The following is a 27,036-nucleotide window of genomic DNA, read 5'->3' as shown; positions in this document are numbered from 1 at the left end:
ATACGGCCTGCTGAATTCTTTCTACTAAACACACATGGCAGCCCACACCATCAGCACTCTAGAAGTCCCCTTTGTACCCCGTTTCAATCACTGTCCGCCACTCTGTATGGGGAAATGGGCCTACCGTTCTGATTCCTAAAGTCATAGATAAGTTTAGCCTACTTTTATACTTTATACAAATGGAATTTTACTTCCTTCAGTGTTCAAATAAGAAAAAAATAATCTTTTAAACACTGTCATCTGTCATTTATCACAAAGCTTATAATTTTCCTTGAAAGTACCTTTAGTTCATTAGAACTTAATCATCTCGTCATTTTGGTGATGATACCTGTGGTTATTGCAGTTTTTTATAGTGGATTTATACATTTACTTCACAACATTCAGGGGCTTGATTTTACTAAATCCAGTGATAACCAATTCAAAACCCTGCCCATAGCCCACCCCCTCCCCACCTCTAATATGTTGTAATTCATGCCGTTTAGTTGTTGACTTCCCAATATCAGCATCCACTGAGATGTATTCACAGCTCATCTGATCATGAGCCGAGTGGTGCAGTGGAGACTGAGGTCTGGTCTGAAGGGAGTGGGAAAGGCTGATGAGATGAGCCGAGGGATCATAGGAACAATCCTACCCTCTTCCGGCATATGTTGATTTTAAAAACTGAAAACTCTAACGACCTTCCCTCTTCTACCTGCCTCTGTTCCCTGCTGAGGAGACCAGTGCTGTGACAGCAGCCTTGGAGTAGTTTTATCCACTTTCTAATTCTCCGACTTTCCCTTAGTGTCCAGCCACTTAAAAGGGCCTATTTATATTTAAGTCTTAGGGTGTCTAAGAGTCCACTTGCTCCTGGATTTTAGGCTGAGGTTTAGGTTTTGTTTGTTTGTTTGTTGTTTGTTTGTTCGTTTTTGAGATGGAATCCAACTCTGTTACCTAGGCTGGAGTGCAGTGGCATGATCTCAGCTCACTGTAGCCTCTACCTCCTAGGTTCGAGTGATTCTCCTGTCTCAGCCTCCTGAGTAGCTGGGATTATAGGTGTGCACCACCACCCCCAGCTGAATTTTGTATTTTTAGTAGATACAGGATTTCGCCACGTTGGCCAATCTGGTCTCAAACTCCTGCCCTCGGTGATCCGCACGCCTTGACTTCCCAAAGTACTGGGATTACAGGTGTGAGCCACCATGCCCAGCCACTGAGGTTAAGTTTCTAGTGAGCCTCCATTTCATGGTCTCTGAGAAATCTGGCATTTGCTTCGTGGGTTTGTCCAGCAAATTAGCTACCGTTTTAAGTTATTATTCATTTATGTCAGTGCTGCTCAAAGTTTAGTGTGTCTAGGAATAAGCTGAGAAGGTTGTTAAAAATGCAGATAACTGAGCCATAGCTTCGGATAGTCCGATTCTGAAGACCTGGGGCACATCGTAGAAATCTGCATTTTTATTGATCCTCAAAGTGATTCTGGCACATGTTGTCAGAGTCCCACCAGCCTTGAGAAACATTTCTCTAGGTAATAGTTTTCAAACCTTATTATTGTCATGAAGTTATTTATGCAAATGAAATATTATGTGGAACACCAGTATACACAACAATATCATTGGAGCTGTCATGGCTAAAATAGAATTGGCAGATGTTAGTGGAGCCCTGTCCCTCGGGGACTCAAAGCTCCTGGCCCTTAAGGCTAGCCTAGACATAAAATGTTGCTAAGTTCTTGCTGAACCTAATATAATAAAATGGGTATCATTTTATAGATTCATAGAATGCTAGAACTGGAAGGGACCTTTGCAGTTGATTGTGTCCTCTAATTTTTCAAAACTGTGATTCATAGAGGTGAAGTGACTTTTTTTAAGGTCTTATAGTGAAAGTGTGACAAGCCACAGCCAGATATCAGGCCTTCTATCTTCCAGTTCAGTGCAGAACAGACACAGACAGACACACATACCCCAACCCCCCCAAACATTGCTCTCATTTTCACTGCACCCAGATTATATAACCTATTTGACAATGTAGCAAGACAAGGAAGTAAATGTTAAGTCCCCAGTCTTCTAACTGCCTATCTCATTTTAGCATTGTCTATCTGAAAGAAACTTTGATACTATGAAATGAGTTTTCATATGCTTTCTTATACCAAAAACAAACCAGGCCCGATATAAAGACATATAAGATGTTGGAGCAGTTGTACTCAACAAAGTAACTTTGATAGGTACAACAGAGAGCTAACCTTACTGCAGGCACCTCTGCTACGTTTGCCTGGGTAGAATGATATCAACAGTGTGGGTAGAAGTGGATACGTAGTTCATGGATAAACCAATAGCATAACAGCCCTTCCTGATTTCAGAGTCAAGCATTCACTTGAAATCGGCACTATAGAATTTGTCTTTATGGGGACTTGAGTAATTACATCAGTGTGAAGATGCAATATTTGATAGGGATAATTTTAATATGCATTCAGTGTTCCATGACCTTAGAAAGCAAATTTTTGGTCCTTGTTTTCTTGTTCTCCCCATTGCACATTGAAAGGTCTTTATTGAACTATAAATTAAGGTGATTACTGGCCTTTGTGGAAGGTGAATACAAGAATCATTCTTTTTTGTGGCTTTGTGTCATTTTAAATTATTTTTTTCATTTATTACATGCTATGTGCAAGACACATTTATTTGGCTGTTCTCTCTTCCACCTCGCCATTTTGCTACACATAGACCTCAAGCAAGCCACAGTCATACCTCACTTGGTAAATTCCTACTTTGTTAGTTCCAGGAAAAAATTCCATCTTTGAGAATTTTTTTTTCACTGTTTTTGTCAGAAAATGGAAAGTATGCAACAATGTGTTTTCTTTTCTGCCATAACTGCCAGAAAATTGAGAGCCAAATTTTAGTAATAATCTAATCTTGGGAGTTTGGCAGCATCTCCTCTCTCTGTTTCCTTTAGTTTGTCTAGTTGGTCTCTTTTTGTTTTTATCCTGAATTGACCTATTCTACATTTTTTAAATTGGGGCTCCTGTAAACATTCTTTGGAGAAGGATTGGTCATTTCTTTTCATGTGCATTTGATTTGATGTCTATGTGCCTGAATTACCCTGACTCTAATGAGAAAGGAATGAGATAGGGGTAATTGGTTCCCAGAATCTTTGAGATGGAAAAGCATGCAAGGAGCAGAGCAAAACAGTGAAATACATCAAAGTGTTTTGAAAAATGGTTCCTGAAGATGCTTTAATGTACTTGCTATTTGTGAGCATATCAACAGACTGAGCATGAGGTCTTTTGAAAATGTCTTATTGATGGGACTGTAGTGCCCAAAGAATTCAGATTTGGCAGGCCGTTTCATGGAAGAGTCTGTGTTACCTTGGAGCGTGAATGGCATTGAGTTGTTTACTGTCTGTGTGGTGCTTTTGTTCAGCCCAATTCCTCTTTCTTTTGCCATTTGTCATACATTACAATGTGCTTAGATCAACAAAAGATGTCTTTCTGCTCCCAGCTGAGGCGATGGCCTTCAGCGATGGTCTGGTGCAGGCTGATCTCCACTATGCAGGTCTTTCCAACCGTCCTAAGGACGCTGTTGGTAAACTTGCCCTCTTCCTTACAGAGCAAATGCCATAGGTGGTCAGGAGAAAATATGCCCTTCTCCTGGTCTCCAGGATTAACCCCACTGTGTCTGTTGATAAGCATGTGATCACATGGACAGTTTTGAGATAATTGAATGTGTCAGGAGAAAAATGCTTATTAATTTCAAGAAATAACTTACACAAAAATATAAATGCATAAAGAACTTTCCTGGTTAAAGAATAGATTTCTGCTGTTTTCATGTTTCCTGTGTAAATTACCCTTCCCACGTGTAATAAGTTTCAAAATTTTGCCTTTTGAAAAGATCAGCTCATGCTCTGTGGATTTCAGTAGGGGAATGGCCTTTTAGAGAGTCACAAAGGTGGGGTGTCTGACTCTGAAGACCAGTCTGCCTTCTGAACATTCACTTGTGTATTTCTCTAGAAAGATTTAACACACTTAAAAATAAAATTAATCTGTTAAAACGTTATGCTTATTTGAAGTTGGAAGGCAAGAAATTGCCCTTGCTCTGAAAATGCAGTCTTCTTTGGAGAAGTGCAAATAGAAGTTTGTAGATAATGATACTGTTTCATCACTAGGCGAGCATAGTTATTTTAGTTATTTTTTCCTGAGGACTAAATTTACTACAATTGTGCATGAATATGCATGTGGAAGTTTCCAGCTATGAGGTTTTCGTTGAAGCTAGAAAAGACATGGAGAAATCAGTTTTTTTGGTGAAAATAAACATCAATAGCCATTTTGATGTGAATATCTGAAGTGAAATGAAACCAACTACATATATTTTTTAAATGCTGAGGCTCATATGTGAAGGGTGAGCATAGTGGGCAAATTTGGAAAGATTCTCTACATGTAAAGATTATTTGAGGTACTGGTATTATACACACAGGATAATACTAGCTTAATAATCAGTCACAACAGATTCTGGAATGGACTGGGGAGAACTATGGGATAGTGCGGTGAGATGTATGTTATTAGTCTCAGATTATAGCATGTCAGAGAAAGAAAACATGTGCCGAACTTAATGAACCCAATTAATGGTCTCAGCTCCTCCTCCTAATTCCTTTCGGTGCCTCACTGCTATTTAGACTGGGAGGCACGCATTGACAGCCACGGCAGGATCTTCTACGTGGATCACGTAAACAGAACCACAACGTGGCAGCGACCGACAGCTCCCCCAGCCCCGCAGGTGCTGCAGAGATCTAACTCCATACAGCAAATGGAGCAGCTGAACCGGCGGTGAGGATGAGCATTTTGCTGTGACTGTTGTATTTTGTGGTTGGGCTAATTTTTACCTGGCACAAAGTAGAAGACATAGTTGTCTCTTTGATCTTTGGGTGTCCTGTCATTAAAGTGTAGCTATTACCTCTTTTGATTCCCAGACTTCAACTGGACTTCTCTTGATTAAAAAAAAAAAAAAAAACCCACATATATACCTTGTTTGGAAACTAGAGAACAAATAAATAAATATGACCTCTTTTGTCAACCCAAGCCTTGATTTTTAGTAAAGCAGAACATATATATTTGCTGTTTAAAGCCAAACATCTTTTCTAGTCTCTAGAATCTTTATTTGTGGCTTCTCATTATTATCAACCTAAGCTTTTTAGATGAGTTATTCTTTTTCAAGAATTAACTGCTATGGAACATAAAGGTTTTTTTCCCTTTAACAATATAGGAATTTACTTTTCTTTGGTTAAGGGCCACAGAATTTTTTTAGTGTTATTAATTTGCCAGGAAAATGTTCCCCAAACAATGGACAGAAGAAATTTAATGCAGTGTAATTTAAACAGCAGATGGCCAAGAAGTCCAGGGAATGGGGGTTGGAGGAGGAAATAGTTGAAGCCGAGAAGATAGTGAAAAATTCTAGGCTCTTGGGGAGCAGTTGAGTCCCATCTTTTGAAGGCTGCTGGAATGTAACTCTAGGCTCATGATTTTAGATATCAGAGTATCCGCAGAACCATGACCAATGAGAGGCCTGAGGAAAATACCAATGCTATCGATGGGGCAGGGGAGGAAGCTGACTTTCACCAAGCCAGTGCAGGTAAGAGCTTTGGGCTTTGTTTTTGTAATTTCATAAAAGTCAAAAAAGAAACAAATAAGGATTCCCAACAGATGAGGCTTTTCTTTTGGAGAACTTTTTCTCTTCAGTAAGATCTGGTAATCCAACTCAAAAAACAGAATTCACCAGAAACCTCTTCTAATCCTCAACTTTTAGTTAATATTAAGAAAGAAATCACAAAACCCAAGTAGAATATAAATTACTTTAATTTCTTGATCTGTGGGATATTGGAAAAAGAATCAGATCATTTAAAACACATAAGAATGCATTAAAATGTTAATAGTGACTAGAAGTATTACGTGACTGAATTTCAGTGTAATTAAGAACAGTCATGTTTTATGTATGAATTTGCGGCAAAGAAAAAAGCATTGGAGGATTAAAATGATAGCACATGATGTAGGTATCCTATGGTTCTTTTAAAATACAGACTGAAGTGAGTAGATAGTTTTCACATCGTAGGAAGATTTCCTTGACAGCCTCTGTGGTCTGCCCTGTCTAGATTTCCGACGGGAGAACATCCTGCCTCACTCTACCTCCAGATCCAGGCTCACGTTGCTGTTACAGTCTCCCCCCGTGAAGTTCCTCATCAGCCCAGAGTTCTTCACCGTGCTGCATTCTAACCCTGTAAGTAGCAAATCTGAAAGAGTGTGAAGGAAAACAACAGGCCAAAGAAAATGATCCTTGTTTTTGTAGTAATAGCAGGAATGATAATGGCGAATGTTTCCAGAGCACTTAGTGTGTTCCGAGCTCTGTGTTGAGCACTGAACACTTTAACCTGTTTAGTCCAAAGAAACCATTTGAGTTCACTGGGCTGCTGTAACAAAGCACTGTAAGCTGGGTGACCTATCAGCAACAGAAATTTATTTCTCATGGTTCTGGAGCTGCGAAGGCCAAGATTGAGGCACTAGCAGGTATGGTGTCTGATGACAGTCCATTTCCTTATGTGTAGATAGCCATCTTCTCCCTCCATCTTCGTATGGTCTATGGGCTGAGGGCTCTCTCTCAGCCTTCTTTTATAAGGGTATTAATTCCTAATTATCTGTTAGGTCACCTCCTGACCCCACCTCCTAATACTATTATATTGGTGATTAGGTTTCAACATACGAACTTTGGGGGACACAAACATCAGACCCATAACAGGAGGATTTAAAGGATTATTCCATGAGTCTCTGAGGGCTGAGGGAATGGCTTGCTGAAGATAATAATTAAAGGAAGGTCATCTTAACTGCACATGAAGTGATTTAGGATGAGGAGAACATTGACCATAGAAGTCTAGCTGGATATAATCCATTCATCATGGCATGTATTGTTAGGAGCCTGGACTAGGATATAAGAAAATAGAGAAAAAGGCTTCAGCATGAGAGGAATCGCAGGCAGGGAGTTGGCAAGATTTGGTGGATAAATAGGTAGAATAGAAACTGAAGAAGTTGACCTTGAGTATTAATAATAATAATAATACATAAATAATGAACAATACATAATTAATAATACTGGGAAAATTCGGATGAGGGACTTGTTAAAGGAATTGAAGGAGAACATATTGAATTTAACAAGACATATCATACACTTTCAGAAAAACAGAGTAGATGATAGAGAAAAATAAAAGTCAACATAGTCCTATCACCAGGAGTTGGTGGTGAGGTAATTAGTATATATTAATACATATTTATTTATGTTAATATTTTTCTGCCTTCTTCAGCTTTGCTTTACAAGTATAAACATCTGCCTGGCTTTCCTCATCATTGTCTCCTGGTTTACAGATTTAGCTTGGAGCAGAGAAGACTTGGGAGGAGAGTAAGCAACGAATAACATGCTACCTATCCTCATATATTATGCGAGAGGGGTTAGATTTACTGAGCACTCAGCTTAGCAAGTTTGTTGATGATCATGTACTAGGCACTGAGCTAAGACCTAGGGATACAGAGATGACAGCAACTGTGGGCCCTGGCATCCCAGACTTGAGAGTAATTATAGAGTCATAACCAGAATCACAAGTGCAATAATGGATGGCTATAGAAGATACACTGCTGGAGTGGACGATTAACTCTAAAGGGAAGGCACATGGAAGGAGCCATAGACGGGTTTGCATTTGAGATGAGTTTTAAAGACTGATTAGGAGCTTGCCCCAGAAACAAGATGGGCAGGAGTGCTCTAGGTAGAAGGAGCATCATTTGCAAAACAATCGATTCATGAAGCTGCAAGTCTGTCTTGATCATTACTGCAGAGGTTCTAAAACTGGATTATTAGTATTGTAAGCAATTCAGTGTTGCTGGTGTATTGAGAACATAGGACACTAGTGAAAGTCAGATTTGAGCCTGGGAAGGGATACAGAAGCCAGGTTACACAAACCTAAACTCATGTATGGGACGATTCTAGGAGGTGACAGGCTTTCATGCAAGGCAGAATGGGCTAACATTTAAGCTGTCACTGTAACACAGAAAAAAAATCATGCTTTAATAGGAAGAGCCTCAGACTTGGAGTCAGATGGCACAAGCTCCCCTTTGTTTTTTGTTCATTTGTTCATGCCTTCATTTAATCAGTATTTATTAAATGCCTGTGATTTGCTTGGTACATTCTAGACTCTGGGAATGAGTGGTAAATAAGACAGAGTTCTAGATAACAGACTAGTGAATAAAAAAGGTAGTGCAGGTACTGCAGTGTGGTGTGAGGCAACTGAAACCATACACTGGGATAGAGTTACTTGGGGATGAGGTGGAGGAGGCACTATTTTATTTTAATTTTTTTTAATCTCAAAATCTCACAAGGAGGCACTATTTTAGATCAGGTGGACAGGAAGGTCTCTCCAATAGAGCTACATTCAAGCTGTCATAAAATGCCCAGAAGCCGATTAGGTAAATGTCTGAGAACAGAACTTGCCTTGCCAAGGAAGTGCAGAAACTCAGGGGTAGGAATGAGTTTGCGGTGGTACGTAATACGGTCAGGGAAGCAAGCAGGGCTACAGAAGGCTGGGCTTGCATGATCTGGCAAGGCATTTGAGCTTTATTCTGAAAGAGTTTTCTATATGAGAATAATGTAGAGTTTTAAAATTTCCTTCTAGCTGTTATGCAAAGAATGGGTTTTCAAGGGCAAGATTGGCATCAGGGAGACTAAGTGAAAAAGTCCCGTGGTAAGGCATGGAAGTGGCTTGGGCTAATGCAGTTAGCAGTAGAGATGGTGACAAAGTGGATGAATATTGGATATATTTTGAAGACAGAGATGACATTCTTGCTAATAGATTGGAATACGGGATAGGAGAAAAAAAGACTTCAAGACAGAGCAACTGTAGCTAGACTAATAAAGAAGAAAAGAGATAAGACTCAAATAAACACAATCAGAAATGATAAGGGACAGATTACCACTGACCCCACAGAAATACAAACAACCATGTCAGAGAATACTATAAACACCTCTATGCACATAAACTAGAAAATCTAGAAGAAATAGATAAGTTCCTGGACATATACACCCTCCCAAGACTGAACCAGGATGAGATTGAATCTGTGAATAGACCAATAATGAGTTCTGAAATTAAGGCAGCTATAAATGGTCTATCAACCAAAAAAAGCCTGGGATTAGATGGATTCATAGCTGAATACTACTAGAGATACAAAAAAGACCTGGTACCATTTCTACTGAAATGACTCCAAAAAATTGAAAAGGAGGGACTCCTCCCTAACTCATTCTGCGAGCAGCATCATCTTGATACCAAAACCTGGCAGAGATATAACAGAAAAAGAAAACTTCAGGCCAATATCCTTGGTGAGGATTGATGTAAAAATTCTCAATAAAATACTGGAATCCAGCAGCACATCAAAAAAGTTATCCACCAAGATCAAATTGACTTCATCCCCAGGATGCAAGGTTAGTACATTTACAACATACACAAATCAATAAATGTGATTCATCACATAAACAGAACTAAAGACAGAAACCACATGATTATTTCAATAGATGCAGAAAAGGCCTTCGATAAAATTCAACATCACTTCATGTTAAAAACTCTCAATCAACTAGGTATTGAAGGAACATAACTCAAAGTAATAAGAGCCATATATGACAAACCAACAGCCAATATCATGTTGAATGGGCAAAAGGTGAAAGCATTCCCCTTGAAAGCCAGCACAAAGCAAGGATGGCCTCTGTCACCACTCTTATTCAACATAGTATTGGAAGTTCTGGCCTCGGCAATCAGGCAAGAGAAAGAAATAAAGGGTATTCAACTAGGAAGAAAGGAAATCAAATTATCTTTGTTTGCAGATGACATGATTCTAAGTCTAGAAAACCCCATAGTCTCAGCTCAAAAGATCCTTAAGCTGATAAGCAACTTCAGTCTCAGAATACGAAATCAATGTGCAAAATTGCTGGCATTCCTATACACCAACAACAGGCAATCAGAGAGCCAAATCATGAATGAACTCCCATTCACAATTGCTACAAAAGGAATAAAATACCTAGGAATACAGCTAACAAGGGAAATGAAGGACTTCTTCAAGGAGAACTACAAACTACTGCTCAAAAAGAAGTCAGAGAAGACACAAACAAAAGTAAAAACATTCCATCCCCATGGATAGGAAGAATCAATATTGTGAAAATGGCCATAATACCCAAAATAATTTATAGATTCAATGCTGTTCCCATTAAACTACCGTTGACATTCTTCACAGAATTAGAAAAAAACTATTTTAAAATTCATATGGAACCAAAAAAGAGCCTGAAGAGTCAAGACAATCCTAAACAACAAGAACAAAGCCGGAGGCATCACACTTCCTGACTTACACCTATACTAGTAACTTGTAACTATACTAGTAACTTACAACTATACTAGTAACCAGAACAGCATGGTACTGGTACAAAAACAGACACATAGACCAATGGAACAGAATAGAAAAGTCGGAAATAAGACTGCACACCTATAACCATTTGATCTTCAACAAACCTGACAAAAACAGGCAATGGGGAAAGGATTGATTCCTTATTTAATAAATGGTGCTGGGAGAACTGGCTAGCCATATGCAGAAAATTGAAACTGGACCCTTTCCTTACATTATATACAAAAATTAACTCAAGATGGATTAAAGACTTAAATGTAAAACTGAAAGCTATAAAAACCCTAGAAAAAAATCTAGGCAATACTAGTCAGGACATAGGCACAGGCAAAGATTTCATGACAAAAGTGCCAAAAGCAATTGCAACAAAAGCAAAAATTGACAAGTGGGATCTAATTAAACTAAAGAGCTTCTGCACAGCAAAAGAAACTGTCATCAGAGTGAACAGACAACCTACAGAGTGGGAGAAAAATTTCATAGTCTGTCCATGTGACAGAGGTCTAATATTCAGAGTCTATAAAGAACTTAAACAAATTTACAAGAAAAAAACAACCCGATTAAAAAGTGGGCAGAGGATATGAATAGACATTTCTCAAAAGAAGACATACCTGTGGCCAACAAACATATGAAAAAAAGCTCAACATCACTGATCATTACAGAAATGCAAATCAAAACCACAATGAGATGTCATCTCATGCCAGTCAAAATGGCCATTATGAAAAAGTAAGAACACAACAGATGCTGGCGAAGTTACAGAGATAAAGAAATGCTTCTACACTGTCGGTGGGAGTGTAAATTTGTTCAACCATTGTGAAAGACAGTGTGGCGATTCCCCAAAGATCTAGAACCAAAAATACCGTTTGACCCAGCAATCCCATTACTGGTTATATAACTAAAGGAATATAAATCATTATATTATAAAGACACATGAACATGTATGTTCATTGCAGCACCATTCACAATATCAAAGACCTGGAATCAACCCAAATGCCTGTCAATGATAAACTGGATAAGGAAAATGTGGTACATATACACCACAGAATACTATACAGTCATAAAAAGGAATGTGATCATGTCCTTTCCAGGGACATGGATGGAGTTGGAAGCTATTATTCTCAGCAAACTAAAAGACAAACAGAAAACCAAACACCACATGTTCTCACTTACAAGTGGGAGCTGAATGATGAGAACCCATGGACACATGGCAGGGGACAACACACAGTGGTGCCTGTCAGGGGTGGGGTAGGAAGAGGGTGAGCATCAGGGATAATAGCTAATGGATGCTGGGCCTAATACCTAGGTGATAGGGTGATCTGTGCAGCAAACCACCATGGCACACGTTTATCTATGTAACAAACCTGCACAACCTGCACACATACCCCTGAACTTAAAAGTTGAAGAAAAAAAGAGCAACTGATTGCATGGCAGTGTTCATGAGTTTTCTGGGGAAAAAAAGTGTGTGTGTATTTGTGTGTATGTAGGTTGTGTTTATACACACATGTATGTATATGTTTAAATATATGCATGTGAGATATATATATAGAAAGATATCTATCTATGTATGTATAGATATAGATATCTATGTATGTATAGATATAGATATCTATAATTTACAAACAATAGTAAAAGAGACACTGAATGGTTTGTTGATTTTGGTGCCTACAGTGGTAATTGAAGAACAAATATAGTTCCAACAAGAATATTTTCATTTGCATTAACAAGCAAAGACAACAGTGTAACAAGGGAGACATGTTGGAGTTTCATATTCCTTTGTCAATAGTTTTTGCATACTAGACTTACATTTCTTCATTTTATGTGTGTTTGTGCTATTTGCAATGTAACAGCACAATTTGAAGTTTCATCTGCATTTTAATTTTCTCCATTAATTTCTTAAGTCTGGACCTTAAGTAGAAAAAAAGGCGGTAAACTTTTCCTATAAAGGACCAGAGAGTAAATATTTTAGGCTTTTGGCCCAAAGACAACATGTAAGCAAATGGCCCTGGCTGTGTTCCAATGAAACTTTTTTTTATAAACACAGACAGGTAGCCATTGGGCCTGTAGGTTGCCCACGTGTAGTCTAGACAGCCCACGGAACAATAAATTAAGCCCTGATACTGCATTTCCTGATTTCTGTAGTGTTAATACACCCACTGTGGTCAACGTCAAACCACCAATGACATCATGAAGCACAGAATTCTAACTTCTCTCTTTGGGCTGCCTTCTTTCACACAAGTTCCTCATCACTGCAGTGTTTCAAGTAGATATTGGATTAATAGTCATTGAGTTGTGATATAAGACTGTGGAAATTTTTTTTTTTTTTTTTTTTTTTTGAGATGGAATCTCGCTCTGTCACCCAGGCTGGAGTGCAGTGGCGCGATCTCAGCTCACTGCAAGCTCCTCTCCCGGGTTCACGCCATTCTCCTGTCACGGCTTGCGGGGTAGCTAGGACCACAGGTGCCTGTCACCACGCCCAGCTACTTTTTTGTATTTTTAGTAGAGACGGGGGATTTCACCATGTTAGCCAGGATGGTCTCGATCTCCTGACCTCGTGATCCACCCACCTCGGCCTCCCAAAGTGTTAGGATTACAGGCGTGAGCCACTGTGCCCGGCCCAAGGCCGTGGTTTTTAAACTTGGTGAGTTTAAAAAATAAAATGCATATTCTTGGTACCCAAACCTTAGAGATTCTGGTTCAGTAGGTCTGGAGTGGGTCCCAGCAGTCTGTTTTTATTTTGCTTTGTTTTGTTTTAGGCCCTTTAAGTGATTCTGATACAATTGTTCTGTGGCCTGTAGTCTGGGAACTCCTAGGATAAAGAGATTTTGCATTAAATGCCCTTACCTTGTTTGTCACAACTATAACTCTCTTGGACTTTTGACAACTAACATGTTTTAACAGTATGAAAATACTAAGCAGCTTACAGGCTTTCTTTTTTTTTAAACTTATTTTGTTTTCATGTTTTTGTCATGTTTCCTTTTTCTTTAGTTGAGCATGATTTTAGAATTTATTTTGCTGGATAGCCTAGTTTGTTTTCAAAGTATTCTTTCTAAAGCGTTTTAATTTTTTTCTTCCTCTTACTGAACTGCATTCGTATTAGCTAAAAAGATGATCCATGCTGTGCATTTGTACATTTCTATAAGACTTAAATTCTGCGGGTTTAGAAAGTATTATTTTCCTGACTTATATATGGGAGCTATTGAAGTAGCTGGATTTGTCTTGCTAGAGGTCTCAAGGTATGAATTAATGGAGATAACTCAGACAATTTTTTCTAAAGGGCATTACTTGCTGGAATGTTTTCTTTTTTCCTAGATTAACAGAAACTGTTACAAAATAAACTTTTATTTGATTTCTGTATTTTAAGATTTATTGTCTAGGGTTCTTTGCTTGAATTGTTTATGATCTACACCTCTTTCAGTGAATTCCCTGTTTGTATTATTGAAAATGTTCAATATGCAAAAGGAATGAATTTAATAATTTTCCTAACCTTTTTTTTTTTTTAATGACTTGAAGGTATCAGTTTATGTTGAAAGAAAGTCATGAAAAACAGATTACGTGTAGTTGTAATACCTAGTAATCCTCATTGGAAAGAAAAGTGTTAAATAGATATATGGTTGTCATAACACTAAAGTAAAACTTGAGAAAGAAAATTTTGTGGGTTTTTTTTCTTTCTTTTTTTTGCATTGTGGTTGCTTTAGGAATTATTCTACTGCCCTCTAATGGTTGTGATCAGATTTCTTTCAAAATTGTTCTGACAAACAATTTCTCTTGTAAATTCAAGATTCAGTTATTAGTGCCATGTCTTTTATAGCTCATGTGCCTGTATTTGTCTAATTATTGTCATACATAAATATATTTCATTATATTCAACTGAATAATTTTCCAACATACATGCCAAATAATTACTACTGTGGCTTTTAATGAGCTCTAAAAATACATTAATTCTATCGTTTAAGTTTCTTAGTACTTAATGAAGAAAAATACTGTTCCAAAATCCACAAGTATATTCTTAAAACTCAGGAATTCCTGCTATTGCAAAATAGAGGAATTGATCATTTGTAGTTAGTTTTGTTAATGTTAAAATTCTTTTCCATTTTACTCTAGCTAGATGAAAACAATGTAAATCCTGTAAAATTAAAAATATTATGAAGACAGACTGTATAAAACAGGACTGTTTTCATATCTGTGCATACCTATTATGCAAACTTTTCTTGATTTTGTGTATATTAAATTTTTTTAGTGAATAATGTATACAAGTGCTCAAATCTGCTCCCTTGTGAATGTGAGAGACGTTTGCTGTAGATTCGGTGACGTGCTTTTCCAGACCTGAATTCAGAATGCCTATTCTTGATGAAGACTTTCTGAAATATGAAAGTTAGATTTTATTTATCAGTAATGTACTTAACTATGTTATCGAAGAGAACAGAATTAGGTGAAATTAGGACTGGGCCAGGTAATCTAGGACATTTGGTCATCATAACACTAAGGAAAACCTGCAAAAAAAGGAGAGGGGATTGATTATTATTTGCATTGCAGTTGATAAGAACTGAGTATTTGCATATAATTTTCTTATTCTGCTGCCAAATGGCAATGACATTTACTTCTACAACCTCAAACAAACATGTAACCAAACAAAAACACATTTAAGTTCTAAGGAGTGTTATTTAACAAAACTCCACTCAAGAAATTCAGTTGATCATTCACTCAACCATCAAGTGTTTATTTCTTGCTAGGAAGACGAGAAACAACCAGGAGGGAGTTTGGAACAGGGATTTTTGGAATTGAGAAGGAATAACTAAAAAGAATATTTAAATTATGTCAAAGGAAAACAAAGTGTTGTTTCCTTTAGAGATCATTTAAAGGGGCTTTGTCTACTGTTAACAATTACCAATTCTTCTTAACTGCTCGAGTCCACGTGCAGCAGCTTCCCAGGTGAATTCTGTTCATTATCATAAGACTATGTTATGAAATAGGTATCATGGGTTCTTCTCTAATCTACTTTTGCTTCAGGTAAAATATCAGATTCATTTACTGCATCTTTTTCTATAAGATAAGCAAGCAAACAAACAAACATAGAAAAGGATCCTCACCTAGTTAGAACCACTAAACCCCAGGAGAATAAATATGCCTCTTTTCTCTTAACCCACAGCTTTGTCAATATCAGCTTCCATGAAGACTAAACTCTTGTCAACCTAATTCTATCTGTTTAGTGGTTTTGGGTCTTTGGACTGCTCCCATTCTTACCTCTGCTCGTTCTGTCAGCGTGTTTCAGTATTTTCACCACTGTCGTGGCCTTTGTTTTTCCAACTCTTTCTGCCTCCAGTGAAATCTCTTCCTTCCACCTCCCCCTGTAATTCTCCCTCTTCATCCTTTTGAATGATCAGGCCTTGCTCATCTCTGTATCCTCAGGGTTTAGCACGGGGCTTAGCACATGGCTTAGCACATAACTAATGAAGCTTAGCTGGCGCAAGATCTTTAAAGACTAAAAGTGGTGAACAATTTTGCCGCTCTCTTTATCTGTTATAACACAGGTATGATGTAACACAGGTATGATAGATATAATCCCCTATATATTTTTATTTACTTATAGCCTGTATTTGTAAAGTGATTTTGACCTTTTCAAATTACTTTACCATCCTTTGTCTAACTGGATTTGAATCTCACGTGCCTATGGAGAAAGCAAGGGAGTTATTATCCCATATTACAGTTAAGCAAATTGAGACAGAGATTAAGTAGTTTTCTTTGTCTCTCTGAGTGACAGAGCTGAGACTAGAATCTGCACTGTAGTTCTATATGGAGTATACATATCCTTCCCAAACTGTAGATCTATAAATTATATATATATACACACACACACATAAACTATATATACATATCTATACACATGCAGTTTTTGCATAAACATATATATGCACTTATTCAAACATAGTTTTGTGTTTTTTTTTATAGAAACATAGCAGTCTAGAAGTATGTTCCTGTTTGGCTGAAGTGTTTTGTGTAGACCCTAACAGTCATGTACTTACTATTCAGACTTGAAAAGACTGTGGATCTAAAGGTTGTTTACTAGTTACTGAGAGAAATCTTTCTTGCTTTGAATTACTTTGGTAGATGCTCTTTGCAAAGATCGGATGTGTTTGGCACCATATTACATGTTTCATTGAGTGGAGAGGGGGAAGATGAAAGGGCATAATTAATTATAAGACCAGCATTAAGATTTCTGTGCTTAAAGAGCTATTCAGCCCCAGGGAATTACTTCAAACCTGAGGTTGGGATGGGTTTCTTAACTTAATTGCCACTACTTCTTGCCCTAATGAAGTTCTTTTCTAACAAAGTGAGGAGCATTTCTGGTGCTCTAGATAAGAAATCAGAATGTGGCCTATTTACTTATTTTAGTGAGAAGAGGGAGCAGTGAAGGCGACAAAAAGGTATACCTATTTAGAACAACAGTTAATGTAATGATTTATCTGACAGAATTATCCCCCAAATAATTTTTCCCTGAAGAGATTTAATATTTGTTTTGCTCTTAGGTAGTTAGACCTGAAAGCTCACTATGATTCCTACACAAACTAGTGTGGTCTCAGGACTCTAACTTGCAATGACTTATGTGAAAATATATCAGCAACACTGAGCCAAATGTAGAAAACAGTTGCCTTGCTGATTGTATTTAAAACTCAAAGCAGTCAGCCAATAGAGGCAAAACTATTACTTAGCTGAAGTTAGGTTTTTTTCTGACATTGCCCAACTTCTGTTATTTCCTTCTCTGCTTTCATGGTATCACTTTCCTGTTCTCTCATGCTCTCTAATTGCCCAGAGCCCCTGCATAGGCCTGCCTGCATTGACAGTACTCTCTGCTCTGAACCACACAACTGCTCACAGCCATCAAAACCTCCTCTCATTTAGACTGTCGGTTGAAATATGACTCCAAAGTACTTTATATTCAAGTGTACTGAGGAACTAAGGTTCAAGGATGGTTCATTGTGGTCTTCTTTCTTTTTCCGTTCCTCCTCCCTTCCTTTCGTCTTTCCTTTAATTTGTTTTGATAGGGAACAAGTATTTAATGATGGTGAATCAATCAGAATAGTTTAAGTTGTACTTCAGCAATAATGACCAACAAATCTCCGTGGCTTAAGCTAACGAAGGATTACTTCTCATTCCAAGTCAGGTTATCAGGGTGCCTCTGGTCACTCAGGGACCCAGGGAGCCAGACTGGGGAGCATCCCTGTTCAAACATTGCCAGTTGCTGTGTCAAAGGGAAGAAAGCTCTAGAGGGACTCACATCAGCAATAAATGCTTTGACCTGGACATGACACATCTTGAGGGATCCTAGAAAGACTGGAGTACTGTTGACTGTCTTCATACTCATTCCTCTTTTGATCCCTAATAATGACCACAGTACTGGGCACAGCAAAGACAATAAATGTTTATTAAAATGAAATCATTTCCAGAGACTTTAGAGTCCTTGTGGTTTGCCTTGGGCTGTCTTAGACTAAAATAGATAACAGAACCCATAAAGTTTAGACTAAAATAGATAACAGAACCCATACAATGTAGACTAAAATAGATAACAGAACACATAAAGCTGGAAGACCTCCAGACTCAGTCTAGTGTCCCTGAGACACTAAAGATAAAAGGAATCCAAAGCCCTTTGAATCAATCTGAGAAGAATACAGTTCCAGGATAGATCATTCACGGCCTGGTCAGTTTCATGAATATCATATTCCCTCTGATGATTCAAGGAAACAGCTGCCATACAGTTATTCCTCTTCTGCTGTTTTGTGCATGGTATTGTGCAATAAATATTTATTGACTGACTCATATGTGGACAATCATGACTTATAATCAGTTTGTGGAATCATCTTTAAAGATAGAAATGAAGACTGTAAGGTTTTAGATAAAACAATCGCTTTTCTGTGTGGGGGTGTAGTGGAGTTTTTTAAACTTGCATTTCATTTATATACATCCAACCAAATATACACAGGGAAAAAGAGAGAAAAAGAAAAAAGAATGAGATGTACAGCCTAGGCACCTCAGCCTGCTATTCCATTCACCAAGCTTATATGCCTCTATGAAGGGTGAGATTCTAAAACCTCAGTCTATTGTGATCTCAGTTGAGTGTGATGGTCCGTGAGAGCAGCTCATTCCATTGCATGTCCTTCTAGTATAGAAATATATGGCAAGCATTTTTCCATGCAACTTGGCCCTAAAGTATATACTACTTGTGTCATCTGGCACTCACTCAAAGAGCCAATAACCTAGTCCAATACTGGGGGAGAAACTGGCTATGTCAGGGCTCTCTGTAAGGTGGCATATTCATCTCCAGTGTCGTGTAATTTTGACTGTGTGTTTCTTTCCTAAAACCAGCTTCAGGATTTAATGGCCCATGTGTAGTGAGACTCCACAACATGCTTGTTCTTTAGTAAATTAGTTCAACCATTGTGGAAGACAGTGTGGCAATTCCTTGAAGATTTAGAACCAGAAATATCATTTGACCCAGCAATCCCATTACTGGGTATTGACCCAAAGGAATATAAATCACTCTATTACAAAGATACCTGCACATATATGTTCATTGCAGCATCATTCACAATAGCAAAGACATGGAATCAACCCAAATATCCATCAATGATAGACTAGATAAAGAAAATGTAGTATGTATACACCATGCACCATGGAATGCTATGCAGCCACGAAAAGGAATGAGATGATGTCCTTTGGATGGAACTGGAAACCATTATCCTCAGCAGACTAACGCAGGAACAGAAAACCAAACACCACATGTTCTCACTTATAAATGGGAGCTGAACAATGAGAACACATGGACACAGGGAGGGGAACATCACACACACTGGGACCTGTTGGGGAGTGGGGTTGGGGGAGGGAGAGCATTAGGAAAAAATAGCTAATGCATGCTGGGCTTGATACCTGGGTGATGGGTTGATAGGTACAGCAAACCACCATGGCACACATTTACCTATTTAACAAACCTGCGCATCTTGTACATGTACCCCAGAACTTCAAATACAAAAAAAAATTTAAAAGAAGAGACCTAGACATCAGCTGCGGAGACTGCCTTACCTTCTGTGGTCTTTATGTTTTCTTTTGTCCAAGATATTTTGCTCTGTCTGCTGTTTCCATACATGGGTCTAGAATTCTGTCGAAGCCTATATATGCATTTCATTACTTATTGGAAGAGTAGCCATACCCATGTGTAGTATTTCTGGTGCTTCTGCATGTCACAAGTGAGTTAACATGGGTTCTCCATTCTTTTCTTTAGAGTGCCTACCGCATGTTTACAAACAACACGTGTTTGAAGCACATGATCACCAAAGTCCGGCGGGACACCCACCACTTTGAACGCTACCAGCATAACCGGGACCTTGTGGGATTCCTCAACATGTTCGCGAACAAACAGCTAGAGCTGCCGCGGGGATGGGAAATGAAACATGATCACCAGGGCAAGGTAACATGAGGGAGATGCCTCAGGGAGTGCCGAATGCCTGTGGGCTGCTTGTGGCTTCGGCACTTGGCTCTATCCTTCAAGTGAGGGCCAAGGCTCTTTGTGAGGTGAAACATTCCACCTTCTGTTCAAGTGAAACCTGGACAGCAGGTTGTTTGTGACCACAAACAGTGACTGTGCCATTCCGAAGTCGTGGAGGGAGCGGAGGGAGGGCTGTGAGGCTGGCAAAGCATTCGCTTCTCCCTGGAAACTCTCCTGCCTGTCATCTCTCTCCATGCTCTGCTGATTAGAGAAAAGGGTTCTCAGGCAGTGCTTCCTTCTCCCTAGTGACTCAGCTTGTGTTGTAGATATTTGAATAAAAAATTGTGGTCTTGTTTGGAGAAGGTGGCTAGGAGGTCACTAACCAAGCAACTGCATGAGGTGTGTCTTTGTGACACTGTCTGGGCTTCGGCCTCAGTCTTACTGGTTCAGAACCGTGATTTTGTTAGCACATTAACCAAAACTCACTGATTAATTTATGACAAGAAATATGTAACTGTGCAACACAGGCCAGAATAGCTACCTCTGTACTTCCTCTGTAGATGGATGAACCGGAAAGCCTGGTTACAATCAGGAAGTCATTCTATGAGTAAGAAATCAGAATGAGAAAGTTAGTGCTTGTTATAAGGTGACCCTCAGCTAAGATTTAATTTTTATTTATGTAACTCTTATGTAGTACCTACTATGAGACCTGAACTGTTTAAGCTCTTTATAGATAGAAGGCCCTCACCACAACTTTGGTAAAGCAGTACTATCATTATTGCCATTTGCAGATAAGCAGCTCCATGTCCAGAATGGTTCAATGACTTGCCTGACATCATAGAGACAGGCAGTGGCTGAGCCACGCTGTAGGCCAGCCAGGCTGGTTCCAGGAACCATGCTCTTAACCATGACATTATGCTCTCCAAGTATTGAGTAACCAACTTCAGTTTCTCTGTCTATAAAAAGTCTGGGAATATGTGACTTGAAGGGTAGGGAAAATTAAAATGGCATATTTAATGTATTTAACAACCCTTGGAGTGTTTGTTCAACAAATATTTATTGAGTACCTAAGCAAAACAGATAAGCCAACTACTTTGTGGAACTGCCATTCTCATGAATGCAGCATTCATGTCTCAGAGACAGGCAATAGACAAATAAACAAACATACTATTCTTTGTATACCAAGAGCTGATTAATGCTATGATTAAAAATAAAGCAACAAATGAGGTCTAGTGAAAGACAGGAATGGAGAATGTTATTTCATAGAGGGTGGTTGGGGAAGGTGTCACAGATAAGGCCATAGGTGAGCAAATACCTGAAAGAAGTAAGGAGTAAAGTATATCCATATTCAAGGCAAATGGAGCACGTAAAGTACTCAGTAAATGCCATCCCTGCTCCAAAGTTCCCTCTAGCAGAGGGACCTTTACCACAGTAGCCTCTTACTTATCCTGAACTCAGCTTCCAGCAGTATTACCTGAGAACCTATGAGCAGCCAAAATGGTTGTCAGAAAATGCATGTATTTTAATGTGTGGGAGGAGCCCTCAAACTCTCTTCCTGCAAATGTTTTTAATAAACCTCTAATTCCCAGCCAAGAGAAGATTAGAAGTGGCAAGCACGAAGTTTAGGAGAGGTGAAAGAGAATTGGGCTTGTGATTATGTCCCTGGACCACAAGTAAAATGACACTGAATTAGAGTCAAATGGGCATGACAGAGAAGCCTTTTCAGAACACTACGCTGGAAGCAGGGACACCAGGGGAAGATACGGCTTTGCTGGTACTGCATTTGGTTCAACAGCCTGAGAGCCCAGTGTCTGTAAATGTTCCGTTGGATGGAAGGGCATAGATGGTCCAAGTAAGGACTTTGAAAAATACTGGTAGTATTATACCTGGGTATTAAAGAGTAGTAGCACAACAAGAATTCATCTGTTTTCAGCTCTGACAAGATTTTACCTGAAATCATGAATGAGGGAGCTGTGTTCATTGGAGAATCAGAGGTCCAGGGAAAACCCAAGTTAAGATAATGGATAATGCTGCATCTGTTTCTGCTCTGTGTTGAGATTTAACTTGTTAAGGCAGGGGTTAGTCCCTTCTTGCCAGTCATACCTTGCCAGACACACTTTAGGAGAGAGTTCTTTTACTAACCCCTGGACCTTGAAAAAAGTTTCAATTACATTTAGGATACTATTGAAGAAGAGTTGTAATGTATTCTTAAGAACAAGTTCTGTCTCATAGCTTTTATAAAAGTTTTGGTGGTTAAACAGGAGTAAACATTACCTCAACAATGTTCATGACATGACTATCCAGAACATCCTATTCTCTGGGGATGTTTTTACTAATCTGGGTGTTACAACTTGAAGTTGGCATTGTACAGAACCTTGAGTGTAGGCTAGTGGAGAGCTGACCTCACAATCTGCTGCTGGCTTTTACATTAGAATGCTGTTTGGGGTGAAAGACTTGAAGGACCCCTGCCTTGTGGACAAGACAGATTAGTAGACAGACCCAAAAGCTTATCACTTTAGCCTGATCTCTCTCTGTCATGCATTAAGACTTTAATACGATTTTTAGCTAAGCTGGATACCTTAACTAAAGCAAGTTTATCTCTGTGTGATTCTCCCATGTAAGTTTCTTTCCAAGTCACCAGCTTCCGGTAGATTAAAATAACGTAAAGGAACATTCAGGAAGGCTGGCACTTGGTCTATCCGGCGACTCTGCTTTGGGCAGCATGTTAGGAGTCCCGTCTCCTGTCTTATGAATAGGCAGCTAATAGGTTTTCTTTCAACCCCGGAATTTTAGCCCCTTTTAATTGAATTTAATAATATTTATTTTAAGAGACTGGATCTTGCTGTGTTGCCCAGGCTGGAGTACAGTGGCTATTCACAGACATGATCCCACTACTGATCAGCATGGGAGTTTCAACCTGTGCCATTTCCAACCTGGGCTGGTCCCTCCCACCTTAGGCAACCTGGTGATCTCCAACTCCTAGGAGGTCACCATATTGATGGGGAACTTAGTGTGGACACCTGATTGGCATAGCACACTGTAGTCCAGAACTCCTGGGCTCAAGCACTCCTCCCACTTCAGCCTCCCCAGTAGCTGGAACTATAGGCACGTGCCACCCTGCCTGGCTAACCCCTTTTAAAAATGAGTTGCTGTGCTTCTAGAACATTTGAACGGAGAAAACATTTTTCGTGTAATGCAACATCAAAAGCTATTAACTATTATGAAGTTATTTTCCCACAGTGATAACTGATTTTTAGAGTTGACATGGAACAGGATGTCCATATCCTCATCTACATGAAAGGAAATGATGCTTAACAGGAATGTTCTCAGGCTGAAATTTGCCTCCATCTTGTCTTCTCTAGTGTAACATCTTCCTTTCGTGTTTTCACTTATTTAGTCATTCAGCAACACTTCTGAGGTGTGCACCATTGTGCTAACAATGATAAAAATTTACCACTTAATGTAGCATTCTGGAGTGTGTAGCATTGCCCCCGGGCCAGACACTAGTTCGTTTAGTGCTCACAGCAGCCTGGAGATAGGTGCTATTTTTATCGACATTATATGGAAGAGGAAACTGAGGCACAGCGTGATTAAGTGAATTGACCAAGGTCCCACAATTAGCAAGTGGTGGAATTGGATTTGAACCCAGGCAGTCCAGCTCCAGAGTCTGTGCTCTTCTCCTGCCTCTCACCAGTAAGGAGGGTGAAGGGATAGCTTCAGCAATTATAATGAAGAAAGTAAGGGTTTGGCAGGATGCTGTGGGAGCCTCCTGATAATTTGTAAGGTAGGTATTATTATCATTCATAATTTACTGAAATTTAGAGGTAGAAGCAGGGATCTATATAGAACAGTAACTAAAAAGTTTCATCAGTTTGACATTTCGTGAAAATGATACAGATTTGTTAATTGACGAATCCTTACTCTTATAGGAAATACATGATGATGTAAAAGGGATATACTGTAGAATTCATGTCAGCGTCCTATTCCTCCTCTTAAGGAACTGCTGGTCTCCCTGAACCATGGCGGTCTGGTATTTTCACAGCAGGGTTTCTTTTTGGTGTTACAGTTCTTTGCTGTCCACGTCGTTCTTGATTGCTGCAGGGTCGTCTGGCCTGGGCTGTTTGCTCCTGCCTTACACCTGTATAATGACGTGGAATGTTCTCTGTTTCTCTACGATGAGTGCTCTGATACTGTGGTGTCTCAGTGGATTTATTCTGTTGCTGTACCAGTGGACATCTACTCTGGTGGTTGTATTCTCCATCAGCCATGATCATGAAAGTAAGGTTTTAGAAACATTCTTGAAAGCCAAATAACTTAGAACTGGAACTGAAATCAGATCCACACTTTGGCACAAAATCATGCCCTTCCTGTGTAAAGCCACTAACCATTCCTTTCCTAAACATTGCTCTTTTACCCTAAATGCCTCTTCTTTGAATTATAAAAGAATGTGCGCCTTAGCACTGATTTGTGCTATGCAAGGGTCCACTGTCGAATGACTTATTTCTGGCATGAGATACCTGGAAAGTTTTCATAGTAACAGCAGTATTTGAGGTGAGCTTTAAATGAGGGGTTGAAGTTTGGTTAAAAGAGATTTTGGAGGAGAGAAAAAATAGGAATGGGGTGGGGAAAACACCCAAAGTAAAGGCACAGAGACAGGAAAGCACCAGGTGGGTATTTCTGGTTCCTGTGAAGAAATAATGAGTGAATTTCAGGAGAAACATAACAATTCAATGAAATCAGTGGATACTACACTGCAGAGAGTTAAACTGAGAGAATGCTACAAAATGACTTGGATAATGAGTAAACAAAACTGTGAAAGTTGTTATTTCTCAAGTTTACATAATGGGCTTATTTGATTTAATTTTGGGGGGGAAAAAAGTCTTTTTCTTCTTCTTTTTTTTTTTTGAGATGGAGTCTTGCTCTGTCACCTAGGCTGGAGTGCAGTGGCACGGGCTCACTGCAAGCTCCACCTCCCAGGTTCACGCCTTTCTCCTGCCTCAGCCTCCCAACTAGCTGGGACTACAGGCGCCCGCCACCGCGCCCGGCTAATTTTTTGTATTTTTTGTAGAGACGGGGTTTCACTGTGTTAGTCAGGATGATCTCGATCTCCTGACTTTGTGATCCACCCGCCTTGGCCTCCCAAAATGCTGGGATTACAGGCATGAGCCACCGCGCCCGGCCAAAAAGTCTCTGTTTTTTAAAAAATTCTCTTTAAGATGTTAAATATGGACTATTTCCCCCTGCCTCTTTGCTTTAGACTCTCAAACAATATTAACTCAGGGTTTTTTCCCCGCATTATTCTCTTTGGGCCTAAATCGAGATGCAAAGAAACTTTGAACTTTATAAGTGACATATCATACATGTCATGGGATTTTAAAAAATAAAAATGTATAATGGGAACCATCTTCTTATTTAAAGTGAAATATCTTTCCCATAGTTTCTTGTGTTTTTCCCTTCAGAAATCATGTGTTACAATATCTCCCAGCTAAATTGGCTTCCATTTCTATGTCCAAGCTTTGTAACTCTAGAGGTTTTGACTTGGGGTGTCAGATTGGGAGTTTAAGTATCAGAATGGTCCAAATATTCAACTTTGAGAACCACAGCAAATAGCAGCTATGGTCACGAGGACAGATTTTAGAACAGAACAAATATTTGTATGGTGGAAATTACCACAGGCTGAGCCGATTGGAGAATTCTCATTTTACCAGACCCTAATAGGCTGTGTGGCTACAGTTGTTTCAGTAATGACCTAGACCCTGGTTTCAATCTTGCATGAAACCAATGGCAAGTATTTACTGGGTCAAGTCCTATTTAGCTCATTGAGTAAAGTGCAACTTAATATTTGGAGGCCACAACTTACTATAATTTCAAAAGTCTCTTAGCAAGATAAGTGCTACATTTTGAAAAATAAGTTGTCTACTTGACCACCACATTTGTTACTTTTGTGATACATTTTTAATTGCTTGGAAACAACAAATACCTCTTGTGGTGGGCACCTGGTTTAATTACCTTAAGTTATGCAGCAATCTAGCTGTTGATGGAATTAAACTATAAATTGATAGATAGCACTTGGTTTTTAAGGACTTCTTGTCTATTTTAAAAGGTAAAAATATGTTAGAAAAAAATAATGCATAAGTATACATAGAAGGCAAATGGCAAAAATAAACTGTCTAGGGGTTATGTACCTTTTTGAATGAGAGAATAGAGCAGAGATCAGTTTTATGAATAAATTTCTGAGTAAAATGGTAGACTCATGGAATCTTGAAGGAATTGCCTAAGTACAGAGATGGCTTTTGCCTTTTCTTTTTTAACAGTTGTCTTTATGACCTGCATGGGTTATATACATACATATATATACATATATATATATGTGTGTGTATATATATATATATGATTTCAACATTTCATGGTAATGCCCTTCTACTCCACCTGAAATGTGATAATTTGGATAACTATATTCCCAGTCTTCCACAGCTGTAAGCTGGGAAATGTTGAACAATCTGCTCTCTGGGGCAGGTGGGGAGGAGGGCTGATTTGTAGCACTTGCCAATTTTCATGGTGTAAATTCTCCCAACATGGTCAGTTACATGCTGTCAGCATCACATCAACCTGCTCACAGAATTCCTTAAAATTACAGTTAGCTTTCACGAGCTGGTACAAGCTATCTCCAACATACCACTGGCTCCCCTCTTACGTTAGGTTGAATACCTAAATACTGTCACTCCCAACACATAAAATACCACTCCCTTAGCTAACATTTTACATCAAAGTGTGGTACTTATATTATATTTGTCCACAGCTACTAATCGTCTGTTTTCAGGACTCTGGCCCAAGTACCACAAATCCCTGTTTCCTCTCCTAGCACCTTTAGAGCTACAGTCATAGCAGTTAAATGTAATACTTTTCTATAACCGTTTTTGTGACTTATACAGATGTCATGAAATAATTGGGACTACTGATTCCTTCAAAAGAACCAAGTTAGCATGACGATTTTTTACTGAGGATAAGCTGTATCATTCAGCCCTTTTCATCTCCACTATTTGTGACAGAGTTTGTCTAAGATATAATGTAGAGAAAATAATAGCTTGTTTATTCCTTATAACTGGGAGAATCTTGGGGGAAGGAGCCAGAA

The 27,036-nt window shown here is 38.9% G+C and overlaps 1 protein-coding gene across 3 annotated transcripts in view; it reads left to right on the top strand.

Moving 5' to 3' along the window:
- HECW2 (HECT, C2 and WW domain containing E3 ubiquitin protein ligase 2) overlaps nucleotides 1-27,036 on the top strand; it is a 384,249-nt gene that overhangs the window by 272,670 nt on the left and 84,543 nt on the right. For all 3 annotated transcript variants that reach the window (XM_025405496.1, XM_025405495.1, XM_025405497.1), the window contains 4 exons: nucleotides 4,636-4,786; nucleotides 5,485-5,588; nucleotides 6,106-6,230; nucleotides 19,701-19,886. In XM_025405496.1, coding sequence (XP_025261281.1) covers nucleotides 4,636-4,786; nucleotides 5,485-5,588; nucleotides 6,106-6,230; nucleotides 19,701-19,886 — 566 coding nt within the window. The remainder of the gene's footprint in view (nucleotides 1-4,635; nucleotides 4,787-5,484; nucleotides 5,589-6,105; nucleotides 6,231-19,700; nucleotides 19,887-27,036) is intronic.

Source organism: Theropithecus gelada, chromosome 12 (assembly GCF_003255815.1).
Source record: "Theropithecus gelada isolate Dixy chromosome 12, Tgel_1.0, whole genome shotgun sequence".
Taxonomy (NCBI): domain Eukaryota; kingdom Metazoa; phylum Chordata; class Mammalia; order Primates; family Cercopithecidae; genus Theropithecus; species Theropithecus gelada.
The sequence above is the reverse complement of the archived record's forward strand: the minus strand, read 5'-3'. Positions and strand labels throughout refer to the sequence as shown.